Source organism: Mizuhopecten yessoensis, unplaced genomic scaffold (assembly GCF_002113885.1).
Source record: "Mizuhopecten yessoensis strain PY_sf001 unplaced genomic scaffold, ASM211388v2 scaffold10275, whole genome shotgun sequence".
NCBI lineage: Eukaryota > Metazoa > Mollusca > Bivalvia > Pectinida > Pectinidae > Mizuhopecten > Mizuhopecten yessoensis.
Window position 1 is genome coordinate 3467844 of NW_018408465.1, and position 22061 is coordinate 3489904.

Consider the following 22061-nt stretch of genomic DNA (forward strand, 5'->3'; position numbering starts at 1 on the left):
TTTATGTTTAACGTCCTATAAACAGCTATGGTCATTTCAAGACATGCAAGGTTTTGGTGGTGGAGGAAAGCCAGAGTTCCCGGGGAAGAAACGCGACCTACGGCCAGTACCTGGCGACTGCTCCACGTAGGCCTCGAACCCACTACCAAGTGGTGGAGGGCTAGTGGTACCAGAATGTCAGACGCCTTAACCACTTGGCCATCACAATTGATCACAAAGTCACATCAACCAAAATGTGTTATTAAGCGGGATATACTTTTGACACTATATGAATGTGCCATTATACCCTCTAATGTTTCAAATATGCTTAAGCTGTTGGTATCGCATAACTGCATCTATTATTTGGTATAAATCATATCTAGTGGTTTCATGCAACATTAACCTGTATACAGGAAATTTTCGCTGCAGTTTCATTTTTTCTCCCTGAAAATAGGGTGAATTCATCATTACAACAAATATAAGTAAATAACATAATAAACATAGTCATTAAATGTAAATGGTGAAATTAACACTAGGTGAAAAAAGGTTTCATGGGTCAAGGGCGAAAAGTTTGACTTAGCGAAAATTTCCCGGTAAACAGTATCATAATTTCATGGTAACATAGGATATAATGATCAAAACAAAAGGACTTCAGTAAGTCATCATTTCAGTCTTTAATACTGGCTTTTTGAAACCATCTGAGGACATCCACATCGTTGTCATGTCATGAGTATTAGCATTCCAACTGACTGTCAATGACAATTACAGTTTATTTACACATCGAAAGATGTTTTCTTCATGCTGTAGTGGTTATTTGAATGTCTAAAGGTGCTCAATACATTCACAAGAAGAAATATAGCCACAGTATAAACATTGACAAGTCCTGCTTAGGATGTCCACAACGTTCCTGCACATTTACATGACATATTTGGAATGTCCACACTTGCATGTTTACTGGCTTCACCAGGCAGTCCTGGCTGGTCTAACAGATTCCACATTTACAGCCCTTCATTGGGTTGTCCACTCCATACCATGCACACGTTCGTGACTTTCAGTAATTCAGAATACCTAAAAAACACAAAGATTATACCATTTTAAGCATAACAAAGCCAATATTGCAAGCTTACTGAACATACCTTGAAAACCAATTGAAAAGAAGTGCACCTAGTAACCTTATACAATCTTCACAGATAACATAGTTTGACATTTTATATACAACTTTATAATCTTTTTTTTTTAGAATTGTCTGAAAACTATTACAAGATAAAACCCATGAGAAAACCTTTCTTTTGATCACGTTTCTTTCTTACTTACCATGTGACTGTATAGCGTGTACATAGTGAACACAATTTGTAGTGTTGCTCTGACAGGGCTCGAGAAGTTGTCTAGATCACACCTGGTAAAATGAGATTTGGAGCTTGTTAAAGAGCTGAACAATTTGACATTTGTCACAAGTGCAAAGCAATAGGACCCCATTACTGAAATGACAAACATATGTCTGTCAAACAATGATGCATTAGTGGGTTTTGATTACAACATCCAAATCAAATCAAGCGATTTCTTTTTCTTCTTTCTATTCTGATAAAACGTCAACTTAGTTTTCATTTATCATCTTATATCTCAAGGGAAATTAGAACCGTTAGTTTTACCTGTGAAATATCATGGTTTCAGGAGTAAACATTTTTTGTATAGAGTGAAAAAATATCAGGTTGTGATGTTTTTCACCATAATGTGATCTCAGATCTAGAGAGCAGCATTGACAGTGAAAATTACAAAATGAAATCTTCATAATGTGATAACAGTTGAATTCTGTCAATTTAGTTACATGCTAATGTATTCCTTTTGTCCGACTATGTGGGATGAATGATCTTCGTGTTTTTCACCTGTGCTATATTACCTGCAAACATATTTTCTATTTCTGACACTAGAAATCTTCAAACTTTCAGAACAATATTCTATTTTCGCTGAGTCATTAAACTTCAGCCTGTTGGAGGTAACAACTTACCATGTAGATGTAGATGTAGACGTAAGTCATGCTCAATATAGGCAGCCCACAGTTGGGCCATAGCTAAGACATGTCGCTGTTCGCACTGTACACGTGTTGACGTAATTACTAGACTCAAGTCTCAGTTAGGCCTGGCAAGAATAAATGACATTTGATAAAAATATCTGTAGTATTAAGTCTCATGTGACACTCATGATATGTTTTAATAATCTCAAATTTGTAACGACTTTCAAAACAAATGGAATATTAGTTCAACACTTTTTTCTTGAAATATTTAAAAAGAATACAATTCACCAGACAAAGCATATTTTCCTTCAAACAGGATTATATATTAAAGTTTCCTAGAAATTTAACTTTCATAAATTTATTTTCCACAATTCAGAAACAGAAGTTTTGATCACAGAAAACAAGTGACAATTTTCACAACTGACACACAAACCATATATGCAAGTAGAGTCCTAATGATTGGATCCCAAGTAAAAACTCAAAATATCAATCAATAATAAGCCACACAATCAAAATTTGCAAAAAAACATTTCAACAGTGTTTCCATGGATATCTTCACTCCATCTGTCTGATCATCCTGGGAGAGCCGTTTGTATACAGTTGTTACTCAAAGGTTACACTCAAAGGTCAAAGGTTACTTCCTGTTACTTCAAAGTATTCAACACTGAAAATAGCAAACAGTTAACAAAACAAGACACTTCTTGTAAAAGGAGTGTGATCACAACATCAATTTACTATCGAACAAAGAACAGGCCAATTTTGAGCAAAACACCCAGCACCAAAATAGGGGAAAATGTTCCGATCCCAACCCAATCTAAACTCCAGTACACAAGTGGGTGAAACTCTTGGTATTGCGAGTTCACCAATAACTTTTCTCAAAACACATTCCATTTTAGTGTTCAGCTAGAGACACAGGACTACAATTCACATCATGCATACAAATTCAGATTCTCCACATTTGTTTTTTTCCAGATTGGAAAGTTAGGACACACAACTAAACAAAGATATCATTGACGATTCTTTCCCATTCATATTTGAATTCTTTTCCGAAAAGTTTAACAAAAACCACCCATCATATATTAGTGAAGATTTTAAACCAGTTTATCACAAATATAATACAAAAGACATGAAAAAATGAATTTTAAAGCAAAAGCATCACATTCAATACCAGTAATAATTCCAATGAAATACCTGTACTGAACAGACCCCTACAAGTACCAACACCTGTAATGGGGACACTGTTACACCTGTGAAATCTTCATGTACTCCTGGAGCATTGATACCACACAAAACTGGAAAACTCTGCAAACAAATGTCTGTCACACAGACTTTCCATAAAAACACAGGCCAGCTCAGCAGACATCGTCAACCCCGCATTCCTGTACGCTGCCAGTAAATCCAAGAGAAATCCCTTCGTCGCAAAACGCCACATACCAACATAGTAATACTGCAAGCATCATGTCACATTTCCAGCACATCGGCATCAAAACCAAACTTACTCATTCACTTTTACTACACAAAATGCTGTACGAAATGGTTCACACAATTTGTCAGCGAAAGATTTAAAAATTTGTTCACCCTTCACCTCACCTAGGTTTCAAATTCAAGAGCATTTTTTATTACTGTTTTTGTTTTTCGAAAGATAAGATATTTCTTATATCAAATCACTTTTCAATCATTTTTGAAGGGATAACACACACCTGTATACACAAAGATTCACATTTTTTAAAACAAATTTAGGATCTGATCAAACTAGTACAATCAAGCTCAGTAACACAACAATAAGATTTTATAGTCTACAGAATTTGAAGGAAATATATCCATCTATGCCACATTGTTTGATCAAATTAGAAAATAGTGTTTATACCAAAAATAAGGTTCTGCTTTGTGAAGATTTCAGCTATTTTACTACAATGATATAGATATTTAACATTTCAAAAAAGTAATAATATACAATAAATAAATAAAATGTATTTCCCTTTCCTCCTTCAAGCAAAAATAGAGACAGAAATTGAATTTCTCTCAAAGCACACAATTTTTTATCACAATATCTCAAACTTATAAATATGGAACATCTTACATACCAGTATCTGTCAATTTTCTCATGGAAAGACAAATGAACAATCTCATAATTGATAACAATCTGCAATCAAACGACACAGACAATAAAGGTCAAACACTGTTTCAATACAACAAAGTTATGAAAATAATCCACTGATCTTTGCACATTGTACATGTATCAAACGATTATAATGCCACATGCTTGAAGTTTTGTGATTTCCATCAACTGAAATCAGCAGGTAGCTTCAATCCCATACATTCTATGGAGTGCACAATATTGGGTATGTCAAGTACCAACTGTGTAAGAAGAAAAAAATAAAACTCAAACCTACAAACAGACTTTTTTTTTATTGAATGATGATGACAAATACGAAAGCATGTTATTGATAATGCATGATTACACGAAGACCAGAGTGACAAGACAAGGATATCGACATCAGTAAAGCACCACTGATACTACATAACAATTAAAATGATGATCACGCCATGAGCGAAGTCAGCTTTATGCACAACTTTCAAATCAGGGTTCAATATTACTACAGAAGTCCATGGCTCAATGAATGATGTATCTATTGTGTGACCAGAGTTCCAATCCTTCCTGCATCAAACAATACCTTATGTAGATATAGGGTATCTTAGTCTCGAATCATAACCTGCCCTGGCAGAGGTCACAACAGAACGTAACTAAAACCCATGAAACTACCGACAAACATCAACAACTGATGACACAAAAGTTAATAAATCCCAAACTGCCAACTGGTCAATGCCAGTGATCACGGACCACCAAAGAGAAACCAGTTTGTATGTGCAAGCAGTACCGTCATTCAGCGGTAGAGCTTGACATCCACTTCACGCCCGTCTACTCTCGTCCTGTTCATGGCAGCTAGTGAGGGTTAAGGTTCAAACAATGACAAAAATAATGGTCTTCTTTTCTGTGTTTCTGAAAAAATTACTTGTTGATACTCAGAATAATATGACTTCACTTATTAAACATTTAACATGAAAAAGAATGTGTGGTTGGAATAACCAAATAACAACCATTAATCAGCATTATCCCAATAATCAGCATTATCATGAATCGTGTCAATTCTGTAAGGATACATATTGCTCTCTGAGCATCTTCAGCGGAACCGAATCGGACAAGTCCCCAGCCTTGAGATTTACCATTCTCCATCTTTATTTCAGCATATTTCACGTCAGCTTTGGAACAAAAATTACAGAAAATGTCATGGTGTGAAATGAAGACATTCAAGTAGATAGCAATAGACTTCTCCTCCACACATATCCACATCTGGAGTAGCCTTGATCATACACATGAACAAGCTGTAGTCTCAAGCAAGACAAGATACGAACAAGCTGTAGTCTCAAGCAAGACAAGATTCTTCCTAACTGATATGAAGTAAAAGCAAATTCTCTTTCCGTACCGCAACTCCCGTCCCGGATTTCCTTACTAGACTCGCCCCCGCAAATATTACAAAATGGCAGATTATGAATGTACATTTTAGACGAGGTGTAACTGCTGCAAGAAATAAACAGGTAACTGTGAACAAATATTTTATTGTTACATGTTGTTGTTCATAGACAAACACTTCTTCATTTTCGCAGCTGATTATGACTAACTGGCAGCTGATTATGACTGTGAAATCGGCATTTGTCCGGCAAGGAACGATATGATTCCTTGTATTCAAAACAAGCGTTGAAGTGCAGGTTCCCAATGGCGATTTTATCATTGTTACGAAATCATCAAGTTTTTTAAATACAAGTAGATTTTATTGAAACTTATATCACAATATTCATATTTATTTCCATAAATCTCGAGAAATATTTGGTGATGAATTTACAAGTTTTTGTATGGAATTAAATTGCTGCCATATCGTTTAAATTTGAGACACCAAACTCAAACATCTTGCTGCAAATGCGAAAACAATAGGTCACATAATGGAAAATGTGTACTCTGCACCTATCAAAATATTTCTTTCCAACTGATGGGTGCTGATTTTAATTAATTGGATTACGCAACTTTCGTGTGCTATAACAAGCGAAACACAAGATAAGTAACACTGAAGTCTCTTTTCGTGTGTACACGACAATAGGAATGAGACGGTCTATTATTTTGTCGTCTCTACACGACTTGTTGTGTGTACATGAAAACGGTACGGAAAGAGTTAAGGTCCTCGGTAAAGGTGAAGGTTAATACGAAATAAGCCAGCACTTTCCCAGTTTGTCCAAATGTAATGTATCAAAATCTTGTAAATGACAAAAGAGTGAGAATAAAATCCTCTCATCACAAAACAACTTTATAATGTTAGATACCTGCGTCCCCTCTATCCATCACAAAACATGTGCAATCAATCATTGTGAACTCACAGCAAAAATAATTTCTTACATCACACATTTTAGTTTTAAAAACAAATTTTCAAAACAATTGTGAAAATATAGGTTGCATAAAGTGACATGTAGATGAAATATGTCCCAATCAATTGTAAAATCAGTAAGCTGAGCTCTTTGTTAATTTATTGCGATTTCACATTATTCATATGAAACTGTAGAAAGAATTACCTGTACAATATTAGGCCCATAATTTTTCAAAAGGGATTTATTACCTTAAAAATATATAGATAAAAACTCCCCGCGATGGATAATTACAGAGTTTATAGACTTCATCCCTTCATCAGAAGAGTTTGAGGAAATTCAGATAAAAACTGTCGAGTTGTCTTGAAAAGATTCGTTGTCTGCACAAGGTTCTGTCTGGGGACAGACAGACATCCTGATTCCGGTAGCTAACAATATATATTCTAAGAGGTGACTGTACTGAAAGATACTTTACAGAAGTTGACTCACCACATGTCCTAAACTTGTCTCTCAGGGACTGCCATGTCAGTGACCAAGGTAACTGAAAACGAGATAAAATGGTTCCATCAAAATGCACATAAACAGTTCAAACCAATTCCTCCTACAGTTTGATCTAACATTCTTTACTGTTTAAACCAATTCCTCCTACAGTTTGATCTAACATTCATTGTAGCTGTAAACAAAGAAACTTCATGAATTACCACTGTAACACATGTAACTGTTTTTAATAATTACAATTAGTGCAATCTACACTTTCAATTTATTGACGAATATGCAATTCCAGACCGATTCAGGGCATACACTCTTACAAGGATGTCTCAACTTACATTTTTCACAACCACTGTACAGTTGTCTGGCCGGGTACCAAGGTTTCTACCCCCACGGTCAACTCCTCGGTCACTACTGCGGTCACGGTCACGCTGGCCAGAACGGTCGGAGGAGCTGAATGAACTACCCATAGAATTGAAGCTACTATTGCCCATGTTCCCAGAAGAACCGCCGCCCATAGAGTCCATCATGCCGGTGTTGTAACTGCCGCTGCCCATATTGCTGCTCATACCGCGGAGTTGGTCTCCAAGACTTGTTCCCATACCAGTGTTGGTGTTGTAACCAGTGTTGCCCATGTTCCCGGACACCATGCTGCTGGAGAAGTTGTCGCTCATGCCACCGGACATGCCCATATTGGAGCCAATATTTCCGGCGCCAGACATACCTGTTCCCATGCCCATTCCCATGTTGGTGCTCATGCCTGTTCCCATGTTGCCTCCCATCCCCATGTTGGAACCCATGTTGCCCATCCCAGACATTCCAGTGCCCATGTTGCCTCCCATACCCACCATACTGTTGTCCATACCACCTCCCATTCCCATTCCACCACCCATACCCATGCCACTTCCTCCCATACCCATACTGCTACCACCTGCACCCATCCCCATGGACCCACCGCCCATCCCATAACTATTCCCTCCTCCAGCTGCAAACAAAAGACACAAGCAATAAGTTAAGGAAAACACATAAAGTTTGCAAGAACTCTGTACAATGACACTTGTCTAAATTACCAATGGACACAGAATTCAAATAGGACCAAACTGGTTTTCAAATTACATAATTTCAATTAACACAGTTAGTGTAATATTTACGATGGCTGACTGAAGCAGGTTATTGAATTTTTCCTGGTTCTGATTTAAAGAAGTTATACCATAATGAATAAAAAATGTATTGCAGCTATAAATTCAATCAGTTAATACTTGTTCAAACCATTTTCAAGTACATTGTTTTCTGCTACTGTATGTGAGAGTTTGTAAAAATGAAATATAACGATTTTAATGTCAATGTTCCTCCAATAATAAATCGTTCAATTTGCATTGTACTTACAGCCCATCTGTTGTCCAATATTCTGTAGTGGCTGGCCACCGGCCCCGAGACCCAATCCAACCGACTTCAATCCACCTATTAAACAATGCCATATTTAGCATGTACATTGTCCGACACATTATTTGACACAAGGGAATAAATTTGGTTCAATCATGATGATTATGTATTTCATATTTGAAACTGAATCATATATCATACATCAAAATAAAAGACTCCTGCAACTATTTCAAAGATACTTTTCACATCGACATTGTAAAGAGTAGATAGGAATGAACATTTTTTTTCAGGGTATTAAGGTTAGTTTTTAATTCTGAAAACAAAATCAAACATCTGTAGAATTTGGACTGAATTTGAAATAGTGATTCAAATCTTACTTGGAAGTTGGACCTGGGATGGTCTGCCTCCATTAGAGCCACCTGGTGGGGTATCCATCTTCACCCTCATTGGTCGGTCAAATAGTGTCTGGTTGTTAAACATAGCTTTTTGAGGGTCAAGGATAAAATCAAATGTCAACTATTTAAAAGATGACAGATTACACAGAATCTTATCTTAATTTCAAGACAAAGTAACAAAATCTTCTAACAAACTATATTAACTTCAACGGCAGTATACTCAGATATTAGTAAGGGATCAAATGATAAATAGCTGTAGCATGTATCAAATATCTCTTCAAAATTGCAGCCCAGGGGCTTTGAATGGATTATTTGACTACTTTGTAAGTGAAGTTAAAACTTGCCCAGTAGTTGGAAAGAAATCACCAACAAGTTTAGACACTTTGTTTTAATTGAGATTTTCAACATGTCTGCTATCAGTATGCACAAATACTGCATTAAACATAAGACCATGTCAGACTTAATACTAGATGTAGTGTCCTGTAAGGATACAGATAGCCTGGAGAGCCTCCATGGGGAACTCAAACACCACAGTTCCTAATCCACGACTCTTTCCATCTTTGTCCAGCTTGATCTCTGCCCTAAGGACATTTCCTGCCAGCTTGAACACATCCTTCATCTTCTTCCAGGTTACCTTGTAGTCCAGCTGTATAGAGCAGTACATATATAAAGTTACTGATGTGGATTAATACCTTGTCTTTGTTGGGACTACAGACACATGCTCTAATGTATTCAAGGGCAGGAACTCTTAACTGAAATTACTTAAACACAAAGCTCTACCCTGCGCTTGTTTACTTTCCCTGTCATTTTAAAAGTTGTCAATCCCATTGTTGAATATTTTCAATACCTCTAGTTTTCATCTCCTTTTTAATACCAAACATGACTGTGTTTAATCCTACAGGGCACCACCAGGGATTTGCATCCCTCAATCATTTAAATTTGGACCTGTGGTAACCCTTAAACATTATATCCATAGATTTGTCGAAACCTTGGGTAGTGATACTATTAAAGGCTTCCATACCAAATTTTATGGCTTTGCTTAATAAAGTGAAAGAAACAATTTAATCACCTATGTGTTACAAAGACTCCACTTACATTGGACACAAACAATGTGTTGGTGACGGGTCCTTCGATGCCAAGTTGGTTCAGAACCTGCTGGCTCACATTCATGTTTCCTCCACCGCCACCACCCATATTTCCCATCATGCCGCCGCTGCCACCTCCGCCCCCCATGTTTCCCATCATTCCAGGCCCGCTGCCCATCATTCCTGAGCCGCCTCCACCACTTCCCCCACCACTGCCTCCTCTGGCCGCTCCTATCTGGTTCTGGTCACTCTCTCGCTCCTGTCGAAGAAGATGTAATGTGAGTCATCAAATATTTGGTGTTTCTCTTACAAAACTGGCCTTTTGTTGGTTCTACTGGTTAACACCTGAACACTTCGGACAATAGTTAACTCTTCAACACTTAGGACTCATCAATAGTGAACTCTTCAACACTTAGGACTCATCAATAGTTAACACTTCAACACTTAGGACTTATAAATAGTGAACACTTCAACATTTAGGACTCATCAATAGTTAACACTTCAATACTTCGGACTCATCAATAGTTAACACTTAGGACTCATCAATAGTGAACTCTTCAACAGTTAGGACTCATCAATAGTTAACACTTCAATACTTCGGACTCATCAATAGTTAACACTTAGGACTCATCAATAGTAAACACTTATGACTCATCAATAGTTAACACTTATGACTCATCAATAATTAACATTTTAACACTTATGACTCATCAATAATGAACTCTTCAACACTTAGGACTCATGATAGTTAACACTTTAACACTTAGGACTCATCAATAGTTAACACTTAGGACTCATCAATAGTGAACTCTTCAACACTTAGGACTCATCAATAGTTAACACTTCAACACTTAGGACTCATCAATAGAAAAAATCTCTTACGACTCTTGTCAATAATAACAATCTCATACAACTCCATCAACAATGGCAATCTCCTACTTTACTTACTTCTCTGACGACAATGTTTCTGTCCTTCATCTTATACCGGTGCATCACTTCTATTGCCTTCCTGGCTGTGTCTTTATCCTTGAACTCGATGATACTGTAAAGATCATATTTACATCTTTAGCAATAGATACTAACAAGAGATTCTTTTATAATGGATTTAACCTCCTTTTAGATTCCATCTTCAGTATATCATGTTCGGAATGTACTATATATACTTCATCTTCAATATGAAATAACATAAAATCTCCTATTATTGGCAGGGGTGTGTGTGTGCGTGTGTGTTATATATATATATATATATCAGTTATGCTTTTCAATAATACTATCAACCTTTTTTTATCTTTCGAAACAGTTTTTGTCAATTTTAGCCAAGCATTGCTAAAAATAGGTATTGATGTTGAAATAAATAGATCTGTGTTAACCTTATTCTAAATGACCAGTCTTCCTGTGCAACTTTTGAAAGCTACAAGAAATATGTGTTATGTTGGTTACATATCTAAGGCGAAATTGACATTTATCTGGTATGTATTATAGATCAGTAATATTTGGATAAAAACGTGTACCAACCCTGCTCCCCTGGACTTTCCATCTGGGTTCTCCCACATTTCTACATAGGAGACTTCTCCAACTGAAATAGAAAATTGTTACATTTATGATCTTTGCAACAGTTGAAAATAAATAATGACAACCATAAAATATTTGTGTAAAAACTCATTGGGCCCTTAAACCTATTTTAAGTACTAGAACTAGTAGATCAATGTTGACAAAGTCTAAATCAATTTATAATTTATCTCATTGTAATAATGATGTGTTAAAAGAGTTGCAGCACATTCAGAATACAGCATATATATTTATTTACTATATGGTAAACATTCTCATAGAATTCATTGCCTTAGGAAACAAACTTCCAACAAAAATTTGTATCTGGTTGTAATTCTTGGATTATTTTTAGATAGCACCTGACCAGTTCACCTTTAACTTAACTTAACAATGTGACAGGAACCCTGAAAACACAACAAACCTTCTTTTCTGAACATATCTTTGATGTCTTGCCACTTCATTTCGTAGGGAACATTGCTGATGATGCATCGTTTGGAAATGAGATTAATGCGTCTTGGTCTGTCTCTGCTGTCCCTTCTCGGCGACCTTGATCCTGAGCGTCTTACTGGTGAACGTGACCTTGATCTTTCTGGTGACCTAATTTACATAAACAAAGAGAGTGTGAACTAAAACAATTGTATACAGTACAAGATATAATAGATCAATCATATATATGTGAATATATATATCTTTTAGTAAAACTGAGTTAGGGCACGACTCATTATTACTGATGACTGACTCAATGCAAGAACCTAACGCAGTTTACAGAATAAAATATTTCCTTGACCACAGGCCACCAAGCGTGGTTAAAAAAACGGTATACTATATATATGCCTAGACCTAGTATATGTGTAATGTTAAACCACACATAAAGCACCTGTGCCATGACCTGGTTTCCAATGGACAGAAATAGTAATATTGATATCTCTGTGTTCAAAGTATGAAAATGATAACTTTATGTAGTTGATGTTGTGTTTTCCTTGAAGACAATCAATTCAGGACAAATTCAGTACCAAACATTTTCAAATCGAGCAGCATTTGGCAGAGGAATGTGTTATTTTACTGATGGAAGATTGTTTCATAAGTCAACAGATCTCTGAGTAAATGAAAATGTTTTTATATTTAATCTTGACTGTGAATTGTAAATTTCAAAGTTGTGTTTACATGTAGATTTCCCTTCCCTGACATTAAAGATGTTGGATATTTTTCAGTGGGGCTGCAACGGTTGGAAATAATGCCAGTCGGATAACTGTGTGTACTTATCCAAACCGTTTTTTGTTTGTGCCATGAAATACAGCCACCAATGGCTCTTTATTTTGATCAAAATATGATTCACTAAATGCATAAACAAAGATTACTCAATACTTATTCCTTGTAAATACAGTTGTAAAAAGTTGCAAATTCTCAAAATCTATTAACTACATAAATCGCTAGCCTCCCATTATTTTGTAGTTTCACTTTACACTCATATGTTGTCAACTCTATGCACACATATTTCTGTGCAGCACTTCATGTTGGAACACAGATGATAGCTGCCTGTGAATGATAACTTAAATTGCAATTCTGTTCAACAGTCGATATTATGTTAGTATACTGTATACATGCACTCAATGGTCTTATAGCAAATATACTGATCACAAGTGTTTTCGAGGTCTGTCAAACAGCAGCAACAAAGCACTTTGCTACCAGACTCTCATGCGCCCCCGGGTGGAGTATGCCTGCACAGTATGGGACCGGCATGGCCACCCAGGGCATCAACAAGCTGGAGGTAGTGCCAAGATGATCGGCTCGCTTTGTGTACAATGACTATTCCAAACACACCATGCCATTACTCCAGGAGCTGCAGTGGCCATTACAGTCGGAAAGAAGAGCACGCTGGAACCTAATTAGTGTAAGGGAATAATGGTGTAATCGGACAGTTAACCATCTTGTTGCTATACCATCTGCCCAGCTACAGCCGGTACAATCATCCAGCAGGGGACTGGAGATTCATGGTCCCCTTTGACAGAACCCAGATATACCAGCACTCTTTCTTTCCCAACACTATTAGGATATGGAACCAACTACGTACCACAGCAGCTCGTGGACAGCGCCACGCTAGACAGCTTTAAGATAGGTGTCCAATAGGTACAACTGCGCTAGATGACCCCCCCCCCTTTTAATCACTGATGTACATAGAGCATCAATTTGTCTGTTGGATAACTGAACTACTCAGTAGTGAAGCGGACGTAAAACCTATCAATCAATCAATCAATCAGATATACACTCTGATGCAAGATTATTCTCCAAACTGGGTTGTAAAATTTGTTGTCGTCGTTAGTGAAAGAAAATAGAAGGAGCACCAGCCAAGTTAGTACTAATATTAATACCCGGCCTCCTCTGCCCCGGCCGGGTATTAAATCGATCCCATGCCTTGTAATGGAGCAATCCCGGTGTGAAACACACCGGGGCGATTTTAGAATTAATTGACAGCACATTGGTCCGCATCTATAAATAAGGTTGTAGGATGAACTATTTCTGTTGATACCCTGCACAGCTTGAAGTTTACCGCTGCCCAAAATGTCGTTAAATTATCAAGTTAACGCAGCAAGCGTAATCTGAATTGACCGCCATGTTGGAAAGTTTGTCTCTCTTCCCGATTGTTCCGATATAGGTCAGACGTCCAAATATGGGTGTCATGACCCAATAAGGAAATTGTAGTTAACATGGCGGCATCAGTAGTAATACTATATTTGGCCACGCAGGCCATATATATAAAGGATAATTGAGATAACATCATGCGTGACATGTCATGGCGGTCGTTTCTATTTTTTTCCCCAAGACAGACTTTGTTAATTTCGTAAAAGAGTTTTTGCATGGGTAAGGATTCGTTTTTTCAACAATTATGCAATATTTTGATAACATTATACTCATATGAGGCGTGAATTATATGCAATCTTACAGATTGACACTTTTGATTTTGCTCCATTAGTTGGCATAGGACCGCTTCGTAGTTCTGACGACGAAATATATAAAAAAAAAATCTCGTTGTCAGAAAACTACGTTATCGCACCTACAGTGAAGTAGATCCCCCTTTCTCTCTTCAAAAGTTTCAAGCTATTACTCCCAAATGAAGGCGTGAGGAGGGCAACCAAAGCAGAGGATAACAGTCTAAAAACTCGTTTTTGAGTTTCAAATAACACTATATTTTATGGATAACTGAGAGACACTGCAAATTGCTTGCATTTTGGGCAACAACAGCACGCACCATGCGGCATATGCGACCCCGGCATATGTACATCATGACATGCATCAGTGCCTTGCAAAGCATTTTGTTTCTATACACGTTTAGCTGTTTTATACCTATCGTTGTCCTGATTGAATCGTTCCGTTGTTCCATCATACCTATCATTTGGGCTGCTTTGTTCGTAATTGTCATGCTCATTTGTTGGCATATCCATGTTTATTTCTTTTGTGTAGCGGCTACTCCAAATTGGACGAGATGGCGTCGGTCACGTGACTATCTGAAAGTGGGTTGATACAAATTGCAGATCATAATTGCAAGGGAATTTGCGAAAGGTAACACGTGTGCTGAAATCTCTCATAACATGCCCTTGACATACAATACTAATTAAGTTCGTACATAGTATTTCAGGTTACTGTGTATATTAGATTTACATGTATTCTTTCTGATGGTGATTAGCTACAGGTGTTTCCAAAAAATACAAACTTCTACGCTTGGAGACAGAATTGAGGGTATAGTCTATTTCAAAATTGTGTTGCTAGAGCCGGTTATCTCCCTTGACGATTATTAATAGTGGAATACTGATAAAATTCATCTCAATGGAAATAATCGAATCAAAGCTTCTTAAATCTACATAACACTGGCATAATTTACAGTGTTTTCATGGAAGTTATTTCACGATTTGTCCATACTGACTATATGTAATTTATGGATTTTTACTATTTTTGTTCACTTCCTTATAATTCCTGAAGACATGGAAAATAAATCATTTTTAATTATGCTTTATTTTTATGAACCGATTTAATTTTCTATTGAGATAAAAATATTACAAATAAAAAAGATGAGCTTTGTTCCTGCAGATCTATTGTATAAAAGAATTAAATGTAATAAGATATTTTGATGATCATTTAAATTGATAAATATTTAATTAGTATTGAATCTTCATTTCAATTCCGAAATATATTATTGTTAATATAAACAAAGATTCTTATTAGTAATACAAAAGAAACATAACAATACAAGTATTAACATTATTAAATCTTGAATAAATATTGGTAATCATAGGTAGCTGATTTCAGTTCTTTATAATTGTTGTTGTAAAAACACACACTCAATACTTATACATGACACAATACAGAAGAATGGATTTAACATTAAAATAGTACATTGATTTATTGAAGGTATCCATGAATTTCCAGGGTCATGGATGACAGTATCCATGGTGATGTGCTCCTGGTAGGAGAAGGAGACTTCTCATTCTCTGTGTCCTTGCTATCCCAACACTCCATTGAAAAACTCCAACATGTGACCACCACTAGCTTAGAGTCAGAAGAGTCCATCTCAAAACATCAAGCAGCAGGAGAGTGTATCCAACAGCTCAGGAAACATGGTAAGAACAGTTTTTTTTATAAATAATCAGAAACAAACTAACACAGTAGACAAATTTTGTTTTCCTTCAAAAATAATTCTTGTCTTCTTTGGATAAGAAACCACACAGGCCTTTACCACAGGGACCTGATAATTTGTTACAGCTTTATTTGGACCTAAACTAAGGTGTTTACAGTAATTTTACACATTTATTTTTATCGATGTTTGGTAAAAATGTCACCCCAATGATCACATAATTTAAACACCTTAGTTTAGGTCCAAATACATCTTCGAGTAGGAAGACCAGATCATACCAGATCATAATACTTCATTGGCTAGCGAAGATGGTCCAAATAAAGCTGTAACATATTCTCAGGTCCCTGTGGCCTTTACAGGATTAAGCACCCTTAAAATATACTTGCCATGGAAAAGTTCAAGACAGTGTTTTTGTTATGTGTTTGCCTTGTATATGTAGCTGGTGCAAAGTAAAGCTTATTAATACCAACTTGGCTCTAATGTTGATTAAAACTAAATAGGAAACATATAAATTTGATTGTTTTATATACTGTCTAGTGTACATGTAAAGTTTAATATGCCATTTACTGAAAAGAAAAAATCCTATTTAATTGTATCTGATTGAAGCCAAGGAATACAATTATTATTAAATTAAGAAATGCATTAAATAATTAAAAATAAGTAACTTGTTTACTATTGCTTAAAATTAATTTCACAGTAAATGTTTATTATCTCAAACTGTGTATAAGTCTAAGTAAAGATGGTATTCTGGACTTTAGAAGAAATGTTTCAATGTCTTGGTTTTCAGGTCTGACAGTGCTATTTCAAGTTGATGCTACAAAACTCCATGAAAACCTTGATTTAAAAAGCAAAACTTTCGATAGAATCATTTTCAACTTTCCTCATGTGGGTGGAAAATCCAATATAAAGAAAAACCGAAAGCTACTTGACGACTTCTTTCTGAGGTAATTTATCCTTTAAATACCTATCTATTTTGTATTATATTAAATTAATATATGATACATCTGTAAGATTAATTATTGACCAATAGATATGTGACCTAAATTGACAACTTTAACCTCTACTTTTCAAGGGAATTTTATGAGCTGTATTATACATGATTGAACAGTGAGTGTTGAAAAATTACAGTCCTCTGTCATTACTGTCTGATAGCTACTGTGTTTTTTTGTAGTGCTTCAAATGTGTTGAAAGCAAATGGTAAAATTTTGGTGACCTTGTGCAAAGGACAAGGTGGATCAGCGGCCGATCAACCAATGAGAGCTTGGCATAACAGTTGGCAAGTGGTTTCCATGGCAGCCAATGCTGGGTTCATTCTCAGAAGAGCAGTACCTTTTCAGACAAACAGCTATGTGCAGTACAACAGTACTGGGTTCAGGTTGGTGTCTACTGGTAAATCAGTCAGCAACTTTTAGCAGGTGTTTGCAGAGGTTAGAGAATGTCAAGGTTAAATATATATAGTAACCAGCCATAGTCAGCTTTGTTCAAACATAAACAAGTGTTGTTTTTTTTATCAGAATGGTGCATGCATGTTCATTGTATCTCATTTATTACTATAACTACATCAGCACTTTTGATGCAAACATGTGCACTCATTTAGAATAAAATTACATGAATTTTGCTGTGAACAATTAATTGGATGAAGATATTTGGTATAGCATTTCCAGTTATATTAGGTAGATAATAATACATTTAGGGTACAATATTTGTAACTTTGATTTGTAGAAGTCAAGACAAAGGATTTCACACTGAGAGAGCAGTAACTCATGTATTTGAGAAGGCAGAGATGGTTCCTGTACCAGATCAGACGTCTGTCAGACATTATCTGTCTAACAAAGTCAACAGGTAGATAATTCCATTACTTTAGACAAAACACCTGTCCATGGCATCATTTCACTATTTTAAACAAAACACCTGTTCAGGGCATCATTTTCACTACTGCAGACAAAACACCTGGCCTGGGCATCATTTCACTATTTCAAACAATACACCTGTTCAGTGCATCATTTCACTTTTTCAAACAAAACACATCATTTCACGTCTGCAGACAAAACACAATTTTACAACTTCAAAAAATCTTTCTAGTGCATCATTTCCCTAATTCTGTCTAGGGAACCATTTCACTACCTCAGATAAAACACCTATTCACAACTTTAGACAAAATGCCAGATCATGGTCACTGTTCTTTCTCTTGGATTGCCTACCTGTTTTCACTGTAAAATTAAACATATTAAGTTGACAGACCAAAGGGCTAAAATTTGATATAAAAGCCATTAGTGTTTGTTGTATTTTATACTGTTAAGTCCTGAGTCACTTTGCTGTGTTGTAGTCTGTAAAAAGATGTAAAACAAAAATAACCTGATTTGATTGATTCCAATGTTTTTAAGGAGGCTACATGAGGAGGCTGGCCACCCTGTGTGTGAGGTTAGGAGACAACTGGAGGAGAGGCTCGTTACTAGTGACGGCATTGAAGTCCAGCTGGTCACTGTCAGAACTCCTATTCTGAGGCAACCATTGGAGTGGTCAGGAAAGTCAGCAATGTCGTCACCAGTGATGTCCTCCGCACAGCGTGTTGAAAAACTTTGCATATCAGATTCTGAGGTAGCCATTGAAACTGAAGATACATCATCTGTAACACATGACAAATCTACATGCAGCCACAGATGTACACGTGGCGACACAGCCACAGGCGACGACACATCTACACCTGACCATATACCTACATGTGACCACAAATCTACACACCAGGAGACATCTGTGCATGTCAGTACACATGTACACCAGTGTTACTACCTGGGCTCCAGGAATCCACTTTCTTGTTATGGGCCAATAGTAAAGGATCACCATAACATACCGGAGACATCATTGGTCCAAGAGCCATGTGGTAGCCAATCAGATACAATGACAAATATTACAGAAGAGGCAACAGATTTACAAAAGGACTACACAGAGACAAGACAACAATCAACAGAAACAGGTGCACCTACAGAAGCTACAAATATTTTACTGAATGAGGAACATCTACGAATGTCAATGCTGGAACATTTAGGTGACTTTATACAGCATACAAAGCATAGTCCTAAACAGATCGTCATAGCAACAGGAGAAGTGTATAGACGTTGTCAGATAAACCCTAATATACAACCATGGGGAGTGGAAATGATTTGTGTTTTACCAGAACTCTCCACTGAAGAGGAAGAAAATGGTGAAGAAAATGTTGAATCTTTTCCTCAAAATTTCAACTCCATCTATTACCATGCCAATCAAATGTGCACTGAAATAAAAGCAGCACTCGGATCATGTGGGAAGATTAATGTAGAAAGAGTAGGCACACCAACCATAGTAACTACAGATTTGTATTCACTTGCTGCAATAAATATGTGTGTTCTTGGTGAAAAAGGGAGAACTGTCGAAACTATTGGCTCGGTAATGGTGTACAGACCGAAAGAACAGCTGAGCCGACCTATTCTGGTGGTGGATGTAGCCAAATTGTCGATCTGTCTGTATCAGATTCCACACGAGACACTACTCTGGTCTCCCGACAGGAAAGTCACGCAGCAGTTCAAAAGGGAAGGTGGTGATTGGCCAATATTCAAAACTGTTAGTTTATACCCACTTACATTAACTTTTGACATGAGTTTCTGGGAGAACACTTTTGTGAGTACATTTGACACCCTGCTGTACTACGATATCATAAGGAGTGTAGCAGGTGATGAGATATCGTCAGTAGAATTGCTAGAAACTTACCAGGACATACAGACAGACAGGCCTAGTCGGTGTCGCAGTCGATGCTACCGACTTACTTTCCTGTCACATGATCGGGTGTTGTCATACAACACTTCCTGGCAACTACAGAGTGTCATACGACTGGAGGTGGCCCGAATCATGGGTGTGGAGCTGAGATAGGCAGTCATTCAGTTACATTTCTTTGTTCAAAGAGATAATTACAATATCAAAATTACTTTTCAGTCTTGATTAATCAAATTCTGGTTACAGTTAAGTTATGTGGGTGTTCTATCTAATGTAAAAAAAACACTATTTTGCCTGAAATTCACAAATTCTGAACAGCAAGAAAAACATGTAAATAAAACAATAGGCCCTTGTCAGTATCTTGCATTTTTGATTGAACAGTGTTTGTTTGCAAAATATATTTAATGCTGAAAAGCATTTGAAGTTTTCAACACAAATTTTGATTGCTGAGTGAGAGCACACAAAACAACTGGTATACCCAACTGAGCTGTTGACCTTGAGGTTCTAAAAGTGAAACATGACGCCTTGTCTAGTCACTATCCATACATATAAATGAAATATCACATTTAATTACTTTTTTACAGTATTTTATTCAATTATTTAACATAGCTATAACATGCATGCATTTCAGAGGGATGGAATACTCAATAGCATGGTTAGAGCTTCTTTAAATACCTGTCAGATTTATTTTTGCTGATCAACACATTGCTGTGACTTTGATACTTTGGATAAAACCTATGTGTTGTAGTCATACTACATACATGTATATCTGCTATATTTCATTGAATGAAGTTGATTAATTTTAATGATATAGCATGAATAAGAATTGCAGTGATTTGACCTTGAACCGTATATCAATACTGTGACCATGACCTTGGAATTTGGACTTATATTTTGTCTTGTCAAAGTACATTCTTATGAAATTTTATCCAATACTGTTGAATAGTTCAAGATAATCTGATATACAAGAATTCCACGGAAGTAGATGTGTCGCCTGCGCAGGAAGCTGGGAGATTACGAAGAAATAGATACACTTTTCATTTCAAGAAATAATGTTAAAAGTAAGCAATAATCATAGATTAGGTTTTTGGATGGCATCATTTTGTTATATAATCTGTTATTCTGGGAAGAATACTTGAGTTTTAAGGAACTTGCTATGGATACTCATTGTCTCAATTCCAAGTTTAATTTGTATGATTTGTCGGATGGTTTCCCATAAATAAATGAATAAACTTGTGGATTATAATGTTAAACAGCTAGTGTTGTCAATAACATTTGGAGTAAGACGGCATTTCAGAGGTATACACGGTGGGTCAAGTGGTAGATCGAAGCCGTCCAGTATACAGTTTTAGTGAAGTTTCTATTTATAGTAACAGTGACCTTGACCTTTGACCTTCGGACCTGAAAAGCAATCCCAAGCAAGCACTTTTGGTAAGGAAGCACTGCATGAAGTTTGAGTTTGATCGGCCCAAGGAAACTCAAGTTATCGCACGAAAACAGATTTTCTATTTATAGTAACAGTGACCTTGACCTTCGGACGTGAAACGCAATCCCAAGCAAGCACTTTTGGTAAGGAAGCACTGCATGAAGTTTGAGTGTGATCGGCCCAAGGAAACTCAAGTTATCGCACGAAAACCTCTGTTCGGACGCCGCCGACAAAGCAATACCTATATGTCACCAGCTTTGCAGGCGACACAAAAATCATTGATGAGCAAATTGACTGCGACACGTATACTTCATACATGGGTAAAAAAATGATACACTGAGTGCTATCGCATTATAAGTTGTATACCTTATTTTCGGGTATAAGAAAGGACAGACAGACATAGAATTACCAATGACCATGAAATAGATTTGTTTGTACTGTTAGGTTTTACAATATGTTGAAAATGGAGACTTAATCACTTCAATATTGTCTTTAACAAAATCTGATATATTATGTTTTATATTCATATCATAAATTATTTTCTAAAAATATCTGGTTTCCTTTTTTTGGGGACACATTTTCTGTAGTTATCGTTGAAACCAATTTCCAGTGTTTTTTTAACAAGAGGCCCATGGGCCTTAACGGTCACCTGATATATTTATACAGAGAGTTGATTTTGTTTTTAACATGAACAGAAATATTATTCAAAGTGACAAAAAACAATAAAACCACCTTATTCAATATCTAGCATACAGATTTAGACTAAAAAGGATTTGAAACTAGCACCTCTGATTCTTAACAAGGAAAATGAAGAAATTTTAGCACACTGACTCCTTTGAGCCCCACCCTACAGCCCTTGGGGGTAGGGCTGGCTCAAAATTTTCAAAGTATCAAACTGTCAATTCAAGGTTATAATTCCAATCAAGTTATTAACATGTAATATTCAAAGTATCATTTG

General features: G+C 36.5%; 2 protein-coding genes across 3 annotated transcripts; one reads left to right on the forward strand and one right to left on the reverse strand.

Moving 5' to 3' along the window:
• Window positions 1–633: 633 nt before the first annotated feature.
• On the reverse strand, window positions 634–14820 carry LOC110459987 (heterogeneous nuclear ribonucleoprotein M-like). 2 transcript variants are annotated; one of them, XM_021512657.1, is made up of 14 exons: window positions 14688–14820; window positions 11725–11900; window positions 11271–11331; window positions 10704–10797; window positions 9766–10014; window positions 9163–9316; window positions 8653–8757; window positions 8279–8353; window positions 7231–7877; window positions 6893–6944; window positions 5153–5251; window positions 1985–4934; window positions 1294–1375; window positions 634–1047 (listed from the first exon to the last, which is right to left on the reverse strand). In XM_021512657.1, the coding sequence occupies exons 1-12, from the start codon at window positions 14741–14743 to the stop codon at window positions 4876–4878; spliced, it is 1827 nt and encodes a 608-aa protein (XP_021368332.1). In that variant the 5' UTR covers window positions 14744–14820; the 3' UTR covers window positions 634–1047; window positions 1294–1375; window positions 1985–4875. The 2 variants fall into 2 exon arrangements, with proteins under 2 accessions (XP_021368332.1, XP_021368331.1); XM_021512656.1 differs by having other exon boundaries at window positions 14646–14820.
• On the forward strand, window positions 14778–20716 carry LOC110459986 (ferredoxin-fold anticodon-binding domain-containing protein 1 homolog). Its single transcript, XM_021512655.1, has 6 exons — window positions 14778–14861; window positions 15708–15916; window positions 16718–16874; window positions 17102–17305; window positions 17653–17772; window positions 18315–20716. The coding sequence occupies exons 2-6, from the start codon at window positions 15730–15732 to the stop codon at window positions 19831–19833; spliced, it is 2187 nt and encodes a 728-aa protein (XP_021368330.1). The 5' UTR covers window positions 14778–14861; window positions 15708–15729; the 3' UTR covers window positions 19834–20716.
• The last annotated feature ends 1345 nt before the right edge of the window (window positions 20717–22061 follow it).

Bases quoted from the DNA above. Each gene is read 5' to 3' on its own strand.
- LOC110459987 (XM_021512656.1), bottom strand. From the start codon at position 14,743: ATGGATATGCCAACAAATGAGCATGACAATTACGAACAAAGCAGCCCA. The intron at 10,015-10,703 runs GTAAGTAAAGTA...CTTCTTCGACAG, and splicing joins GAAACATTGTCGTCAGAGAA to GAGCGAGAGAGTGACCAGAA. The intron at 8,354-8,652 runs GTAAGATTTGAA...ATTGTTTAATAG, and splicing joins ATCCCAGGTCCAACTTCCAA to GTGGATTGAAGTCGGTTGGA.
- LOC110459986 (XM_021512655.1), top strand. From the start codon at position 15,730: ATGGATGACAGTATCCATGGTGATGTGCTCCTGGTAGGAGAAGGAGAC. The intron at 16,875-17,101 runs GTAATTTATCCT...GTTTTTTTGTAG, and splicing joins CTTGACGACTTCTTTCTGAG to TGCTTCAAATGTGTTGAAAG. The intron at 17,773-18,314 runs GTAGATAATTCC...AATGTTTTTAAG, and splicing joins CTGTCTAACAAAGTCAACAG to GAGGCTACATGAGGAGGCTG.